An 18036-nucleotide genomic window follows, 5' to 3' on the forward strand; every position below is an offset into this window, starting at 1 on the left:
ATTTGGTAATTGGATTAACTTTGAAAAGTCCCTTTGTTAGGACTTGCTGTACAATACCCAGCATCTTGTATATAGCTGTGCCACTGGTTGCTTCTGTTCTCCCTGGTCTAGGCTTCTAAGAGAGTCAACATATCAAAAACTCAGCCTATGTATTAAAAAAGACTCAGTCTGTGTTTTAAAAAGTTTGAGACATACAATCAATTTTTCCCCTCTCATATTAATTAAATAGTGATTTATATGACTACAATTTAGTAGGAGTGTACATAAACATCATTCCCACCACCAAAAGGCTGTGTCCCGCCCACTGACCCCTTTCTTCCTCTCTTCCTTCTTTTCTTTCTCTCTCACTCTTTCTCTCTCTCTCTCTTTCTTCCCTTATCTATTTCTTTCTCTTGACTGGACAGAGAGAATTTGAGGGAAAATGGAGAGATAGGGAGAGAGAAATAGATACCTACAGCTCCAGGGCTCATGGAGCTTTCATGGGGATTTGAACCCAGGTCCTGGCACATGATAACATGTGTACTCAGTCAGATACACTACCACCAAATCCCTGTTTATTGATTTTTACCATCCAACTTTATTGATTTAATTTATTCATTTTTTCATTAGCTTCTACAACTTTACATACAGAATCATGTCATCTGAAAACAGATAATTTTATTTATCTGGTTAGAATATCTTTTATTTACTTTTCTGCCCAATTGCTTTTTCTAATTATCCCAATACTATAATGAAGTGGTAAGAATAGGCACCCTTGACTTGTTCAATATCATAGAGGATCAACATTCAGACTTTGCCCATTGATTATTACTTTAAATACAGATTTTTCCATAATGGCCTTTATTATGTGTAGAAAGTTTTCTTTCATTTCTATTTTGTTGAAAATCTTACTCAGGAATGAATGTTAAATGATTTTATGTGTACTGAGATGATTTTTAAAAAACTGTACTGATATAAACAGAGATATATCTTTGGAGTTTGGGACTGCTCACAGAAGCCATTGCCCCCTCCCCCTACTTTTTTTTTTTTCTAATAAAGACAAAGAGAGACTGAGATGAGTAGGGGAATGTAGAGAGGGATAGAGAAAGTGAGATACCTGTAGCTCTGCTTCGCCTTTCCTGAAGCTTACCTACTATAGAGGGAGACTGGGGCTTGAAACCTGGTCTCTGCATGTAATAATATGTGCAGCTCTGAGTGTGTGTGTGTGTGTGTGTGTGTGTGTGTGTGTGTGTGTGATCTTTCATTATACACAATGATTGCATTTGGTTATATTGAACCACCCTTGTACTCCTTAGATAAATCACTTTTGGTAAAGTTCTGTAATCTTTTTGATGTTCAGTTACATTTGCCTTTAATATTCTGTAGACAGTTTTTAATCTTTGGTAACCAAAGACTGACATGTTGTATTTTGTGTTGTTTTCATTTGACTTTGGTATCAGGCTAAAGGTAGTCATATATCTGAAATTTAAAGTGTTTTTGAGGAGAGCAGGTGAAGAAAGCACTCACTGGGGCCAGGAGGTGGCACACCTGGTTAAGGGCTCACATCACAGTGCGCAAGGACTGGGGTTCGAGCTTCTGGTCCCCACCTGTAGGGGGAAAGCTTTGCGAGTGGTGAAGCAGGGCTGCAGGTGTCTCTCTGTATCTCTCCTTCTCTCTTTCTCTTCCCCTCTCTATTTCTGTCTCTAATAATAAATAAATAAATTTTTTATAAAAGAAAGTGCTCACTAGCTGATTGATGGATGACTTCTATAGGTTTGTATGATTAATCAGTACTGCCCATAGGCAGGGAATAGAAGCCTGAGCCTCATGTATTTCATCACCTTGGGATGTCTTTTTCAGATGGATAGGGGGAGGGGAGGGGGGGAAGAGGAAGACACACACACACACACACACAGAGAGAGAGAGAGAGAGAGAGAGAGAGATCATTGAAGTTTTCTCTAATACGGTGTGGGTGTGCTCAAACTTGCATCATGTGCATGGCAAAGCAGGTATATTATCCAGGCAAAGTTTTGCTGATCCAAATGATGCTTTCTTGATAGCTCTCTTTCTATATGGAGTCCAGAGGAGTAGCTACAGAAATTTGTTTCTGTTACTCCATTTAAAGTCACTTTCTTATTTTGGGTGGACCAAGAAAAACCTTCAAGCCTGCTAGGTCTTGTCTACTTGTTTCTCAGAGCTTGATAATTCGGAAGCCACTCCCTCGGGTGGTAGTCAGAAAGCTGAGGTGCTGAATGTGTGGTGATTCACTTCTACCAGCTTACAAGGAGAAGCTTCAGGTTGTGGTATCTCCCCTATCTATAAGACATTAAAGCACACATATGTATCAGATTATTTCACATGTGTTAGTACAGTTAATTTCTTGATAATCCAGTTTGGGGAAATAATCTCATTTCTTTACTTTATCCCTCTCAGATAGATCTGTGTGCAAATATTTAATCAGTGCATCTGTGAATCGAAGAAAATGTCACTTTTCTGTAGCACCAGTTTTCATAATTGTTGGTCAGATGCCAATGTCTGTTAAAAGATGTTATGAAGTGAGTTCAAACCACTGATCCTCACCAGCAGCAGGGGGGCAGGGAGGGAACTTCATGATGGCGGAACAGTACTGGTGATATCTCTTTCTCTTTCCCCTTGGGCAGTGGCACACCCAGTTAAGCACACATAGCACCATGCACAAGGACCCAGGTTCGAGTCGCTGCCTACCATCTGTAGGGTGTACACTTCATGAGCTGTGAAGCAGGTCTAGAGGTTTCTCTCCTTCTCTGTCTCTATCTTTCTCTCTGACTCAATTTCTATGTCCTGTCCAGAAAACGAAAAAGTTGAAAGAAAAAGTTTGATAAAAATGGCCTCCTTTATATATGTTAACTCTTCTTTTAGCCACCAGGTTCCAGATGCTTCCATGATGCCAACCAGACTTCCCTGGGCAGACGACCCAACCAATGTGTCCTGGAGCCCCACTTCCCCAGAACCCTGCCCCACTAGGGAAAGAGAGAGACAGGCTGGGTGTATGGATTGACCTTCCAATGCCCATGTTCATTAGCGAAGCAATTATAGGAGCCAGACCGTCCAATGACCATGGGTCCATACTTCCAGAAGAATAAAGAATAAGAAATCTATCAGGGGTAGGGATGGGATATGGAATTTTGGTGATGGGAACCCTCTTATCCTATGGTTTTTTTTAAGTGTTTCCTTTTTATAAATATAAAAAAAATGGCTTCCAGGAAAAGTGGATTCATCTTGCAGGCAAGGAGCCCCAGTGACAACTCTAGTGACAAGGAAAATAAAAAACACCGTTGACCTCTGGGATTGGTGGAGTTGCCTACAAGCTCTGAGCCCTGGTAATAAACCTGGGGACAAACAAATAAAGAAAGAACATTAAAAATGCTAGAAAGAAGATGGATTTATCGTAGTTGTAATGCTACTGATATAGACACTAACTCACACAAAAGAAAGAACTGAAAAAGGACTGACTTTTGAGTGAGGTCAGTGGGGAAAACTGTCTTCCAAGCTAATAGGTTGTTGCTGTTGTTTTGCTTTTATTTGTTTTCCCCTGCTGCTGACTACGCTTGAAGAAAAGCAAAGTGTAGGATGGAAACACAAATATCATGGCAGAGAAGTAGAGGAGGACTGTTGAGAGAGGGGTTGAGCTTGAGGAGAGGTGAAGTAGATCTGCTGGTGGCCCTCTGCTGTCTGTCTGTCTGTATCTCCTCAACCCCTCTCAGTTTCTGTCTGTCCTGTCAAATGAAAAAACGACAACCAATAAAAGGAAAAATGTATGGGGATTAAGCTTGCCAACATGTTCTGTAATTGTCATGAAATATAACCTCTAAGTATTACCAAACATATACAGTAAGTATAACTAAGAAGTTAGATTTTTTGTTTGCCACTAAACATACTCTTCTGATTCTCTCTGCAGATGAATGATCTTACATCTTTCAATGGGGATAAAAAACCAGACATGGGTGAAGGAGTTTATTCTCCTCGGCCTGTCCAGTGACTGGACCACTCAGGTCTCTCTCTTTGTTTTGTTCCTGATAATGTACCTGTTGACAGTGCTGGGGAACGTCCTCATTCTCCTTCTGATCAGACTGGACAGCCGACTCCACACTCCCATGTATTTCTTCCTCTCGAATCTCTCCTTGGTTGACGTCTCTTATGCCACAAGCATCGTCCCTCAGATGTTGGCACATTTTCTTGTGAAACATAAAAGCATACCGTTTGTAAGCTGTGCAGCCCAGTTATTTTTCTCTCTATCTTTGGGTGGGATTGAGTTTGTTCTGCTGACGGTGATGGCCTACGACCGCTATGTGGCTGTGTGCAACCCTTTGCGGTACTCCGTCATCATGCACGGGAGGCTATGTACCAAGCTGGCTGTCACATCTTGGATCAGTGGCTCTCTCAACTCTCTAATACACACTTCCATCACATTTCAGCTGCCCACATGCACAAACAAGTTTATTGATCATATATCCTGTGAAATTCTCGCTGTGGTCAGACTGGCCTGTGTGGACACCTCCTCCAATCAGGTCATAATTATGGTTTCTAGCATCATCCTCTTGATGACACCATTCTGCTTGGTCCTCTTGTCCTATATCAAGATCATCTCTGCCATCCTAAAAATCCGGTCCACAGCGGGAAGGAAGAAAGCCTTCCAGACCTGTGCCTCTCACCTCACTGTAGTTGTCCTGTGCTATGGCATGGCCATTGTTACTTATATCCAGCCCAATTCCAGCCCATCTGTGCTTCAGGAGAAGTTGATCTCACTTTTCTATGCCATTTTGACTCCTATGCTGAACCCCATGATTTACAGCCTGAGGAATAAGGAGGTGCAAGGAGCCTGGCAGAAACTATTGGGACAATTCTCTGGACTAAGGACTAAACTGGCAACTTGAGGGATTGTGGGCATCATCTCCAGAAAAGAACACTGCTCTTGTGTTGTCCCATCTGACTCAGATGTGCCAGGCATCAGCTACACCGCTCTGACAGTAAGAAAGAAGGTGACAGGATGTGATGATGGGGAAAGTATAAGGGGTTGGATTGGAGTTCAGGCTGTGGGTCTGTTATCACATCACGGTTAATGGAGTGAGGCACCACAGCAATAAAACTCCCCTTCCTCAGTTCCCATTATATGGCCTTCCTTGGGGTAGTAGAAGCAAAGATCACCTACCATTTTGATACACCACATCATCTAGAATCCATTCATGAATCTTCCCTCGTGGTGTTGATTCTTACTCCCATCCATTTTGTAAAGGGATATATTATCTATTAGGAATGGCAAGAATTTTAACATTTAAAGGTTCACTTAAGGGAATCTGTGAGCTACCTCACTATTAGAGCACAGGACTGTCAATTCTGAGGTTTCAGAGACCCCCAGTTTAATTCCCGATACACTTGATGCTACAGTTACCTGGAGCTCTAGTACCTTTCTCTTACTCATAAATTCTCTGTCACTCATAAAAATACATCTTTCAAAACAGGAAGCACATCTTTAATGATTTGTTTAAAATAATGTGTGGAACCAGTTAGGTTTGTTTTATCAACCGATTCATAAATGATCTTTAGAATGTGCAAAGAATGAACAGTAAAGGGCCAGGTGATTGCATACCTGGTTGAGACCACAAGTTACAAAGTGTAAGGACCTGAGTTCAAGCCCCAGTCCCCACCTATAGAGGGAAAGCTTCCTGAGTGATGTAAAAGGGCTGCAGGTGTCTCTTGTCTCTCTTCCTCTCTATCTCCTTGTTCTTTCTCCATTTCCAGCTGTCTCTATCCAATAAGTAAAGAATAAATTTTTAAAAAAAAGAATGGTCAATGACAATTGTGTCATAAGTCTCCACTTGCTTGTTAAAAAACCCTTTTCATGTAACTTTGAATAAAATAATTTTAAGGAAATAAATAAATAATGTGTGGTGTATTTAATCACATCAGGAGTTGTGTGAGCCACTGGTTTTTTATATTTATTTATTTATTCTCTTTTGTTGCCCTTGTTTTTTTTTAATTGTTGTAGCTATTACTGTTGCTGTTATTGATGTCATCGTTGCTGGATAGGACAGAGAGAAATGGAGAGAGGAGGGGAAGACAGGGGGAAAGGAAGACAGACAGACACCTGCAGACCTGCTTCACCGCCTGCGAAGCGACTCCCCTGCAGGTGGGGAGCCGGGGCTCGAACCGGGATCCTTCCGCTGGTCCTTGTGCTTTGCGCCACCTGCACTTAACCCACTGCACTACCGCTCGACTCCTGTGAGCCACAGTTTTAAGTTTCTACCAAGATGATGGAAGTGTATCTCCTACCTTCTTGTTTTCTAGTATCTCATACTGGGATCACATAGATTTTATCTGAGTTAGCAAATAGAGTGATTTTCCTGAGTAAATTCCTGGCTGATATGACTATATAGAAGGTGTATTTTCAAATTGTAAACAGATATTTTGGCAACCAAAAATCAAGATTCAGTTTTATTTATTTATTTATTTTACCAGAGCACGACTCAGCTCTGGTTTATGGTGGAGGAGGACTGAAGAAATTCAGTTATTTAACACCCCATGTGAATATTTTAATGAGAAAACCATTAAGCACACAAGGAATTCCATTCAAAAGGCTGAAACTCTTGAATCTACTACAACATATGTTTTCTCTGAGATTTTGCCAGTTTTTCAAAATAGTAAGTAAAAGAGATGTATGGATTACCACTAACATGATTAACCTAAAGCAAGTCAATGACAGTAATGTTGGTTTAATATGAATTTGAAATTATTGGAAGAGCTCAATCTTCTGTGCAAGTCTGTTCATTAAGAATCTTCTACCTCTCACACAAGGCACTAGTTGTTCTGCATCAATCAGGTGAACTGGCAGTGCCTGCAAATGCACCTTGACTCAGAAGATAAGCCAACTTACGTAAAAAATGGGAAAGGGAAGGGTTCACCAAAGGGTAGTTTAGGACAGGGGGAAAGAGTATGGTTATTGTGGGTCTTGTCATTTCCTTGGAAGAGTCTCAGAAGTGAAGCTCTTGATCTAGAGAGGTAGTATCTCTATATGGTACATGCTTTGCCATAGTCATCATCCAGATAAGAGCTCTCAAACACATTGGAACAGAGGGAAGCTCTAGCATTGTAGTGGCATTCCCTTACTCTTTCTTTCTTTGGTATTGGTTGGATACAAATTTTGTTACTCCTTATTCTTTGCAGAATTTAATTGTAGTGGCGGTTCTTTGGGGGGGTATATTTCCTTTCAAATTTCCTTTTACTCTGCATTAATTATTTTGTAGCCTCACACTGACTTTCTGTGCTACCTGAAGGTAGATTATCCCATTTTACGATTTATTATTTTTTTTACCATTTTATTTATTTTGGATAATGACAGATCACTCAAGAGGAAAAGAGAGAAAAAGAGAGACACCTGCAGCACTGATTTACTCCTTTGAAGCTTTCCCTCCGAAGGTGGGGACAGGGATCTTGAACACCTTGTGCTTGGTAACAGGTGAACTTAACCAGTGTGTTGCCAACCAGTCCCCCCTCTTTCTATATCTTAATCAGAAAGCATCCCAGGAGCAGAGTAATCCAGCATGTGCAGGGTCTAGTATCCACCAAAAGAGGGAGGACTGGGAGACTTTCTTTCCTTTACTATTTTTCCTTTAAGTCAACGGACTACATGTGGTTGATGTGCGTGTGGATGCTAGTGATGGAAGTTGAAGGGTTTCCAACGGGACCCAATTCTCTGTGAAAATAGTGTTCCCAACTGTTGAGAGTGCAGAGTGGAGGTTTTGGAGTAAGAATTAAGACTTGAGTTATCCACCATCTGCACCCCATAACAATCCCGGCTCCATACTCTAGAGAGATAAAGAATAGGAAAACTTTCAAGGGAAGGGATGGGATATGGAGTTCTGATGATGGGAATTATGTGGAATTGTACCCCCCTTATCCTATGGTCTTTTCAATATTTACTTTTATAAATAAATTAAAAATGTTTTTTTCTTTTTTATTTAAGAAAGGATTAATTAACAAAACCATAGGGTAGGAGGGGTACAACTCCACACAGTTCCCACCATTCAATCTCCATATCCCACCCCCTCCCCTGATAGCTTTCCCATTCTCTATCCCTCTGGGAGCATGGACCCAGGGTCGTTGAGGGTTGCAGAAGGTAGAAGGTCTGGCTTCTGTAATTGTTTCCCTGCTGAACATGGGCGTTGACTGGTCGGTCCATACTCCCAGTCTGCCTCTCTCTTTCCCTAGTAGGATGGTCTTTTCAATATTTACATTTTATAAATAAATTAAAAATGTTTTTTTAAAAAGACTTGAGTTATGTTTGAGAATGACAAATGTTAGAAGTCCTCATAGGTTGAAACAACTTTCCTTCAAAAAAAAATCCAACTAAACAAATTAAATACAACTTTAAAAAAATGGATGATTACCAATGAGGAATCGGTGTCTTTGCAGGGAGGGAAGGTAAATGGGGTATTTGCTTACATAATTTAAAAATCCATGATTCTAACCTATGTTGAATTATAATACTATATATTATTAAGTTATGCTTTTGTAGCTCATAAAACCCTCATGGGAAACAGGAAGTTGTGCCTTTATCTATGGACTCCCCACCTGGTCAAATCTGACCTGTGAATCCTACTTCACAATAATATTAGATGAGAAATAGGACACTAGTTAGAGTTGTGAGATAAGGAGTAAACAGAAAGAACTTCAGGGATGCAAAAAGAAGAATTTTTTTTTTTTTGATCGAGGATGAAGATGGTATGTCTGAAAAAGTAAAATGTCGTATCAGCTTACACACTAGAAAGCACTTACTAATAACACTTAGGGTTCATTTACCTAAAACCTAGGGAGTCCACATTAGTGGGTGACTAAAAATGATGAATCAGGGGTGGGGCAATTGCACACACACCTGAGCCTACATATTATCACAATCAAGGACCCGGGATCCAGCCCCTGCTGCTCCCCACATGCAGAAGGGATACTTCATAAGGTGTGAAGCATGTCTGCAGGTGCCTTTTTCTCTCTCCCTCTTCATCACCCCCTCCTCTCTTGATTTCTTTCTGTCTTGTCTAATAAAAATATAAAGGTGAAAATAAAAGGGGTAAAAATGGCCACCAGGAGCTTTGGTTTCATAGTGCTGGGACCCAATCCCAGCAATAACTTTTGTGGGAAAAAAAGAAAGAATCCTATAGTTAGCGTCATCTTTGGTATTGGTTAGATGCAAATTTTGTTACTCTTTATTCTTTGCGGAATTTAATTGCAATGGTGATTCTTGGGGGAGGGGGCATGGTTCCCTTCATATAATGTAACCTTCTACTCTGCATTAATTATATTGTAGGCTCACACAGGCTTTCTATGCTACTTGAAAGCAGATTATTCCTATTTGGCATGATTTGGTAAGTGACTTGAGGGATGCATTAATGCATAAAATTTCTAAATGCTTTATTAGGGAAATATTGACTGAAAATTTCTCACCTTTCCTTTGTAGGTATCTGCATACAAATCCCACCACCAACTAAGTCTCCCTCCACCACTGTGCCTGGGGGCCCTAATGTCATCTCCATCTCCCTCTCCCGTATTCTGGGCCTTGCTCATAACAGCATAATTTGTAATAGCTGCCAAATAGAAGCAACTCAGGTGCCCAACACCAAATGAGTGATTAATAAAGTTGTGGTTTTAATATACACAACAGACTACTACTCAGCTAATGAAAATGATGAAAAACCAACTACTGTATTTACTGTAAACCATTAATCTCCCCAGTGAAAAACAATAATAAAAATGAATGTTGAATTCACCTTATTCACCTCATCTTGGATAGAGTTTGAAGGAATCATGTTAAGTAAGATAAACAAGAAAGAGAAGGAAGAACATGGGATGATCTCATTTATGGACAGAAGGTGAGAATTACTTATTTATTTATTTTATTTGTTATTGGATAGAGACAGAGAGAAATTGACAGAGAAGGGGGAGATAGAAATGAAGAGAGACACAGAGACACCTGCATACCTGCTTCACCACCTGTGAAATGACTCCCCTACAGGTGGGGAGCCGGGGGCTCAAACCAGGATCCTTATGCTGGTCCTTGCACTTTGCGCCACTTGTGCTTAATCCGCTGAGTTACCACCCGACTCCCCAGAAGGTGAGAATTAAAGGATGAAGAGGAGAACACAGAGGATTTTAATTTAGAAAGAAAGAGGGGTTCACACACACACACACACACACACACACAGAGAGAGAGAGAGAGAGAGAGAGAGAGAAAGGGAGAGAGAGAGAGGAAATAAATAGATGACAGATAGATGTCAAATAGGTATATATGTTATGGCTAGATATAAGATATATGAGAGAGACTATGACAGTACGGCTATACCCCTGGTGTTGTCCCTAGTGTTCCTTAAAAAAAAATTTAAAGTTTTTTTTGTTCTCTTTATTTATTGGATAGAGACAGCCAGAAATTGAGGGGGAAGGGGGTGATAGAGAGGGAGAGAGACGGAGAGACACCTGCAATATTGCTTCATAATTCATGAAGCTTCCCCCCTGCAGGTGGGGACCGGGGGGACCTGAACCTGGGTCCTTGCACACTGTTACATGTGAAGCTCAACCAGCTGCGCCACCACCCGGCCCCATCCCTAGTGTTCTTATTAGTTGCCTGGGCTTGAACTGAAGGTCTTTCTCATGTAATATGCATGTTCTATTGGGTGAGCTATCTCCCACTCTCTTAAATGTTATTCCTCAAATGGGTGGTGATTACATTCTCCTCTTCTAAAATAGTCCTACGAAGCAAATCACACCAAGTAGTAATCTTAACTTTGGGTTATTCAAAAGGAGAAATGTCTATCTACATAATTGCTGGAAATATAATTGATTAAATAGTTTTGACAAAATTGACTGTATTAGCCAAAATTGGACATATAGTTAATTGTGATGCAATGACCCAACTAATAGATAGAAATGAATATATATATATATTTCAAAGAATAGCGTGTATGAGTGTGTGTTTACTGTAGAACTGTTTTCAGTATCCACATTCTGTCAACAACTTAAATATGTATCTATAGAAAGAACATATAATTTGAGGTAGTACTTCAACTACATGAGGGTAGGTAACTAGCTACAAAAATAGTGAAATAATGTGTGAATGCTCAGCTAAAGGGGAACTTTCAAAAGTAAGACAAAACAGGGTAAAGTCCCACAGATTAATTAAATCTGTTATGGAAACAGTGTTTGATCATAGTTTATGCACAATGTGATAATTGTGTCATAGGACATACTGTTGAGGGACAAATACAGGACACAAGGGGTCCTGGGTTTGCAGACATGGAACTGGGATGCATATTAGCACATTTTTGTTTTCACTGAAATGCACATTGGTGAAGGTCTTAGTGTACTATATGAAGGGGGAGGAGCTTAGTCCATCAGACCAATGAAAACTGGGCCTGGTGTGAAGTAAGGATTATAAAGGGGAGGGGCTTATACAAAGAGGGGTCTTTCGGCCTCCATCTTTTTGGGCTTATGGCATATTAGATGAGGTCCAGAAACCCTTGAGGAATGTACCCCTGAGCCTTTTTATTCTAACTTTCCTTTTGCACAACTAAATAAAGAACAGATTTAGAAACTGCACACCTGACACTCATGTCCTTTGAAATTCGTTTCAAGAGAAGATATGTCAAACCCAGAGGGGCCTCTTTCCTCCCAAAATCCCTTCAACAGTATCATTTAAAACCCCATGATTGTTCCCGGAATAACTGGGAAACTGGGGTCAAATAGGGTTGGTAATGGGTACATGGACTTTGACTCAGGGGCAGTTATAACTTCTTGAAGTGAAACTTTAACAAAGACCCAGGAGACTACCTCTAGGGAAACAGGGATCTGGGGCTTTCTTCTCATATTTCTGGGCCAGGAAAATCTAAATTCTCATTTGTAAAATTTTTCCAGATGCAGGCCAGAGTTTCATGTGAGCAAATCACCAAAAAGAAGCAGAAGTAACCAAAGCTTAAGAAACACAACATAATTAGTCTGTAGGGATTTTTTCTCTAAGGGAAAAGAAAGTTACTTTTCCTATGTCCTACTTCTTGCCCAGCCTGTTATTCCTGGGACAATGCTGGTCTCCTCAGCTGGGGGAGGGTAAGTCATGCTCAGAGCTCTCCAGTGGGTTCGTAGGTTTATGACTCAGAAGTGAAGGTGTTCTAAACACAGGTTTGGCCCCAGTTCTTGTGGCACTTGGATTGAATTTGCTTTTGGGAGAGATCAACATCCCATTTTGGCAGTTGATTAAAACAACAATACACCTATTGGGTCATGAAACTGAGGAGATAGTTCCAGTAGATTCTTCTGAGAAATGAAGTCAATTTTATTAGTGTTTGAACACATTCTGAGAAATCACTTCAGGTTCCATATTGCAACAATTTCAGTCTCCACCCCCACCCATCCCCGGAAATCTGGACCAGAGGACAAGTTTGTGCTGAGGGATTCATTTTTAAATGGTGATATTCAGAGGTAATTTCTTTTTTACTTTTTAAAAAATTGGTTTAATCATGATCAACAAGACCATAAGATGAGAGGGGTGCCCTCCATTGGAAGCTTTCCTATTTTTTATCCCTCTGGGAGCATGGACCCAGGGTCATTATGGGGTGCAGAAGATGGAAGGTCTGGCTTCTGTAATTGCTTCTCCACTGTACATGGGTATTGGCAGGTCAATCCATACTCCCAGCCTGTTTCTATCTTTCCATAGTGGGGCAGGGCTCTGGAGAGGTGGGGTTCCAGGATACATTGGTGAGGTTGTCTGTCCAGAGAAGTCAGGTTGGAGTCACGGTAGCATGTACGACTTGTTGTCTAAAAAAGAATTAAGATATAAAGCAGAACAAATTAATAATCAGGAATCTAAAGGTAAGACTATAGCAGATGAGATTTGGGGTCTTCATTTTGGAAAAAGCTAGCAGGTCTATTTTAGGTATATTCCAAGGGGCCCATGACTTTACTAATTTTTGCCAGAGCCTAACAGCTAACACGCAGGTTGGCTAAAGATGTTGTCTTTTTTACTTTTTACTATATCACTGCTCAGGTCTGGTTTATGATAATAGTAGGGATTGAACTTGGGACTTTGGAGCTTCAGGCCTGAGAGTCTCTTTGCATAACCATGATGCTATTTATCTCCACCCTTCAGAGGTAATTCCATCTGAATAAATGATTTTAAATTTGTTGTGGATCCAGTAATTTAGGTTGGTTTAAGGGAAGAGAAGGCAGTGGGGGAGAAGAGCTTAACTAATGGGATTTTCCAAACTTTTTCAAGTAGTTACCTTTAAAAAGAGGATGTTTCATTTAGGAACTTCTTTCTATTTCTGGTTTAAAGAAATAAATAAACAATTTTGGAATATATGTGGAATCATCACTGTGAAAGACCTAAGGTAGAAAAGAGAAAAGCAAATGAACCCTAATGAGAAAAATCAGTGTGGGACCCTTTAATATAACTTGATAATATATAGATACTGTGCTGTGAACTAGGATATGATGCTTCACTTTTAGCCACTTAATAATTTTCCCCCATTTTTAAATTTATCATTCATAGTGGATTACAAGACTGTAAGACTATCATACAGTTCCACACTGCAACCATCACCAAAGTTTTCTGTCCTAACCTCCCACTTCCCAGAGGTAACCATAGTAGTTAACACAAGTTTTAGAAGCAGTTTGTATTCTTAGGACACTTAATCAGAATTCCAGAAAGAAAGAAAAAAAGGTGTAGGAGGTTTCGCTATTGTTATCTCTACTATTAATGTCAATTGTAATTCATCCACTTACTTTAAATTATTTATTAGAGAGTGAACCGGAGCATTACTACGGCACATATGATGCTGGGGACTGAACTCAGGACTTCCTGTTTGAGAGTCCAATGCTCTATCCACTGTGCCATCTTCTGAGCCTGCACTTACTTGCAAAATCTGCTTTTGACTTTTACTTACATGAAGCAATTGTAAAAATACTCAAAATTTTTTATTTTTCTTGTTAACTCTTTCATTGATTAAGATACAATATTTCTGCCACTATATTCTTTTATTGTCATTTTGCTTTATCTTTTTTAATCTTTTATTTCTTTATTTATTATTGAATTGAGACAAAGAGAAAAATTGAAATGGGAAGGGGAGACAGGGAGAGAAAGAAACAGAGAGATATCTGCAGACCTGCTTCACCACTCATGATGCTTTCCCCCATAGGGGCTTGAGCCTGGGTCCTTATACACTGTAATGTGTGTGCTTACCCAGGTGTGCCCCACCTGGCTCCAGCTTCACTTTTTTTCTACCAGTGTTCTACTCAGTTCTGACTCAGGGTGATCTGTGGGGTATTGAACATGTGACCTGGGAACTGGGACATTGAGTCCATTTTTAAAAATATCTTCATTTCTCTCCATAGAAATGTGCTGGCACCACAGTGCAGTGGCTCCAGCCAGGGAGTAAGTCTCCACGATCCTCCCTCACCAGTTCTAGTGACTTCGTGATACAGAAAGGAAGTATAGGGGAGTATTCTGGTACAAACTTTCATTTATTTGGAGATAGGTATGGGCTTATAAACAAAGAACATTTTTCACATATGTCAGAAATTACAGGTTTCTTAAAGGTCAGCTTGCCCCTATAGTAGGGGGCTGGTATGACAAGAATTGATGAGATACATGAAGGTCAAGACAATTAGGCTCCATGATGCAGGCAAGTTAATTATCCAAAGGCATTTGAGAGAAGCATAAGGGTTAAACCAGTAAGGTGAGGTAGAGAAGAAGGAAAACAAAGCTTGATATAAATCACAGATATTGAAGGGCACGAGGATATAGGATTTGGGGCTTTTCACTGTCTGGTGTTGGGGGTGTATGATAGAGTGTGTTCTCTTTTATGATCAAAAGGTGAAATGGATGTGTGAACTTTGAGTGAACCCTCAAGCAGGCAGCCATTTGGCCTGCTGCTAACAGGGGAGAACTAAGTGTGAGAGGCTTGTAGGCTTTCTGTGAGCTTGAGAGACTAACAAGGAGAAACTGAGTCTGGGATACTTTTCCCTCTTGGCTCATCTCTATAAGGAGAGAGGCTAACAAGTACGGTGTCTTTCCAGACCTCCATCCAAGGATGGGAGAGCTCCCCTAAGCTCTAACAAGCTTTCACATAGTCCCACAGGAGTGAAAGAATTGTTTATTGTTTTGCCAATAAACTTGTTTTGATGTCTCATTACTTCCATCAGTCTGTTCTAAAGGGAGTGTACATTCAATTTTGTTCTGGTTCATTTGAGGAAGAAAAGTAGGTAGTAGAATAGAACAAGAAGGTAGGAGACGGTTGGGTGTGGAGAAAGGCACATTGTCTGGGAAATCCAGGCAATAATCTCTATGAGAGTCTGAGAGGGTTGACCCTAAGCCCCCTCCTCACAGGAGAGGTGGTAGGTAGGTCCTCACTCGACCTCATGACCTTAAAATGATGGACTTTTCTAGGCCAGGGACTTTCTTGCACATGCTTCCTCATTCCCTTCTGAACAAAGGTCATGAATTACTGTATATAGCCAACTGAAACCCACCACAAATACCCTGGTTTTGCCTAACTGCCCCCTTCCCCCTGCCCTAAGGTGCTCGTGATTCACCTTTAGAGAGAAGCCTGCCTATGGTGAGCTCATGACCAGACCCCATTACTGGGTAACTTCCCAGTAATGAACAAACACCTGATAGGTCAAGATTTAACCCTGCATTGTGTATGGATTAATGATTACCTTGGCCTTTTTTCTAACCCTTGAGTATATCTGCCTGCTTGTATATTTGGAGAAATAAACAATTTGCCTCTCTGAAGCCTTTCCTGGAGGAGGTCATGATTCCTTTCTGCACACTCTCCCTCATCAGAAGTGTCCACAGGACCCCCGGGGTGGCCCGTTTCCCACACCCCCCTCCAAGGGACGGTTGCCAGCTGATGTACAGAAGAGAACTGGCTCCCACAGTTCAGGAGACAGCATAATGGTTAGGCAACAAGATTTCTATGCCTAAGGCTCTAAAATAAACTCAATTGTCTATTTACTTGTTTTTACTACATTTTCTTGGAAATGCAAATTTCTTACCTTTTTTTTTTGCTACTTAAAAATCCTTTCTGTCTTTATGTCTTTGACTACATATAATCCAAATTTTCTGTTTTCAGAAGGATGAAATTTGAGCATGACATTTTCATAGAGAAGTTAGGAGTAACATTTAATTTTAATGACCTGCTTATAACTATAAGTTTCTATTCACTAGGAATTCTGCAATTGTACAGCGGGGAAATATTCTATAAGAAGCAAGCATCGTGGTCCGAGAGGTGACACAGTGGATAAAGCATTGGATTCTCAACCATGAGGTCCTGAGATTCCCAGCAGCACGTGTACTAGAGTGATGTCTGGTTCATCCTCTTCTTCTATCTTTCTCACGAATAAATAAATAAATTCTAAAAAAAAAACCAAACAAACAAAAGAAGCAAGCATCACAGTTTGGAATTCGCTCCAAAGAAGGGAATCATATTAGCCAGTTAACAGTTACAGCACTAAAGTCCAAGAATCTTAGTCAAACTTAGCCTACTTACATAGGAGTAAAGAAGACTAATTTTTTCTTTGTATCTGTATCACATCGTTGACTTCTGCTGTAACCTTAAAACATTTAGTAGACAGACTCTGGAAAAACGGATCACTTTATCTTAGATGTATGGTCTAGATGATCTTATTAGGTCATCAGCCACCTTAGATACCTGATATGTATTGACTTACAATGTGGGTCGGGTCCTCAGAAGATGATGGTCTGGGATAACCAGACATGGATGAATGAATTCATTCTGCTGGGACTGTCCAGTGACTGGGACACTCAGGTGTCTCTCTTCATCCTTTTCCTGGTCATGTATCTGGTGACTGTGGTGGGGAACTGCCTCATTATCCTCCTCATCAGACTGGACAATAGGTTGCATACCCCCATGTACTTTTTCCTTAGTGTCCTGTCCTTTGTGGACATCTGTTATACCAACAGCACTGTCCCACAGATGCTCATTCACTTCCTGTCTGCATGGAAGTCCATCCCATTCCATAGCTGTGTGTTCCAGATGTTCATCTCCTTGGCAATGGGCAGCACAGAGTTCTTCCTGTTGGGAGCCATGGCTTATGACCGCTATGTGGCCGTGTGCTACCCACTGCACTACATGGTCATCATGCACGGAGGGCTGTGCCTGGGGCTGGCTGTTGGCTGCTTGGTGGCTGGTTTCACAAATTCCCTGATGCAAACAATCCTCATCTTCCAGCTGCCTCTGTGTAGGAATGTTATTGATCATTTCGCCTGTGAAATGCTGGCTGTGTTAAGGCTGGCTTGTGTAGACATCTCCTTCAACATGGCCATGGTGGCCATCTCAGGATTTCTGGTACTCATGCTTCCCTGTTTCATGGTCCTCTTTTCATATGGCCAGATTGTTGCTGCCATTTTACGTATCAGTTCAGCCCAGGGACGCCACAAAGCATTTGGGACCTGTGCCTCCCACCTCACAGTGGTTTCCATGTGCTTTGGGGCTGCCATCTTCACCTACCTGAGACCTGATGCTGGCTCTTCAACTGAACAGGAAAAAATGGTAGCCTTGTTCTATGCTGTGGTGACCCCCATGCTAAATCCCTTAATCTATAGTTTGAGAAACAAAGAGGTGATGAGTGCTCTAAGAAGAGTTTTGGGAAAGTTTAGTGAAGAAAATTAAATATTGAATGAACTTTTCCTTTCCCACTAGTGTGCAAAGTAAACCATTCTGAGCCAAAAGGAAATGATAGTTATGTCCTCCTCTCGAGATTGACTGACAATATAGAACAGATTTTCAGAGACCTATTTTCCATATTAGTTTACATTCAGATTGTGTGTTACCACATTACTACAAAGAGGATGAGCAAAGTCCTTCAGTTCTTAAATGGGAATTTTAATTAAGGCATTTAACTTTTATCACATCTCTGCAAAAGAAGTATAACAAAATGAAATTTACTGCTCTAGTATATAGCAAGGCATATTATAAAGTACTTACAGCTAATTCTTTCATATTAGTATAGAAAAAGACA

The 18036-nt window shown here is 40.6% G+C and overlaps 2 protein-coding genes across 2 annotated transcripts; both read left to right on the forward strand.

Moving 5' to 3' along the window:
- Window positions 1-3938: 3938 nt before the first annotated feature.
- LOC103112838 (olfactory receptor-like protein OLF3) lies at window positions 3939-4892 on the forward strand. Its single transcript, XM_007522324.2, has one exon. The coding sequence runs from the start codon at window positions 3939-3941 to the stop codon at window positions 4890-4892; it is 954 nt and encodes a 317-aa protein (XP_007522386.2).
- An 11859-nt stretch (window positions 4893-16751) lies between these two features.
- On the forward strand, window positions 16752-17687 carry LOC103112895 (olfactory receptor 2F1-like). The gene has a single exon (XM_007522364.1). The coding sequence runs from the start codon at window positions 16752-16754 to the stop codon at window positions 17685-17687; it is 936 nt and encodes a 311-aa protein (XP_007522426.1).
- Window positions 17688-18036: the final 349 nt, after the last annotated feature.

Source organism: Erinaceus europaeus, chromosome 8 (genome assembly GCF_950295315.1).
Source record: "Erinaceus europaeus chromosome 8, mEriEur2.1, whole genome shotgun sequence".
NCBI lineage: Eukaryota > Metazoa > Chordata > Mammalia > Eulipotyphla > Erinaceidae > Erinaceus > Erinaceus europaeus.

Bases quoted from the DNA above. Each gene is read 5' to 3' on its own strand.
- LOC103112838 (XM_007522324.2), top strand. From the start codon at position 3,939: ATGGGGATAAAAAACCAGACATGGGTGAAGGAGTTTATTCTCCTCGGC.
- LOC103112895 (XM_007522364.1), top strand. From the start codon at position 16,752: ATGGTCTGGGATAACCAGACATGGATGAATGAATTCATTCTGCTGGGA.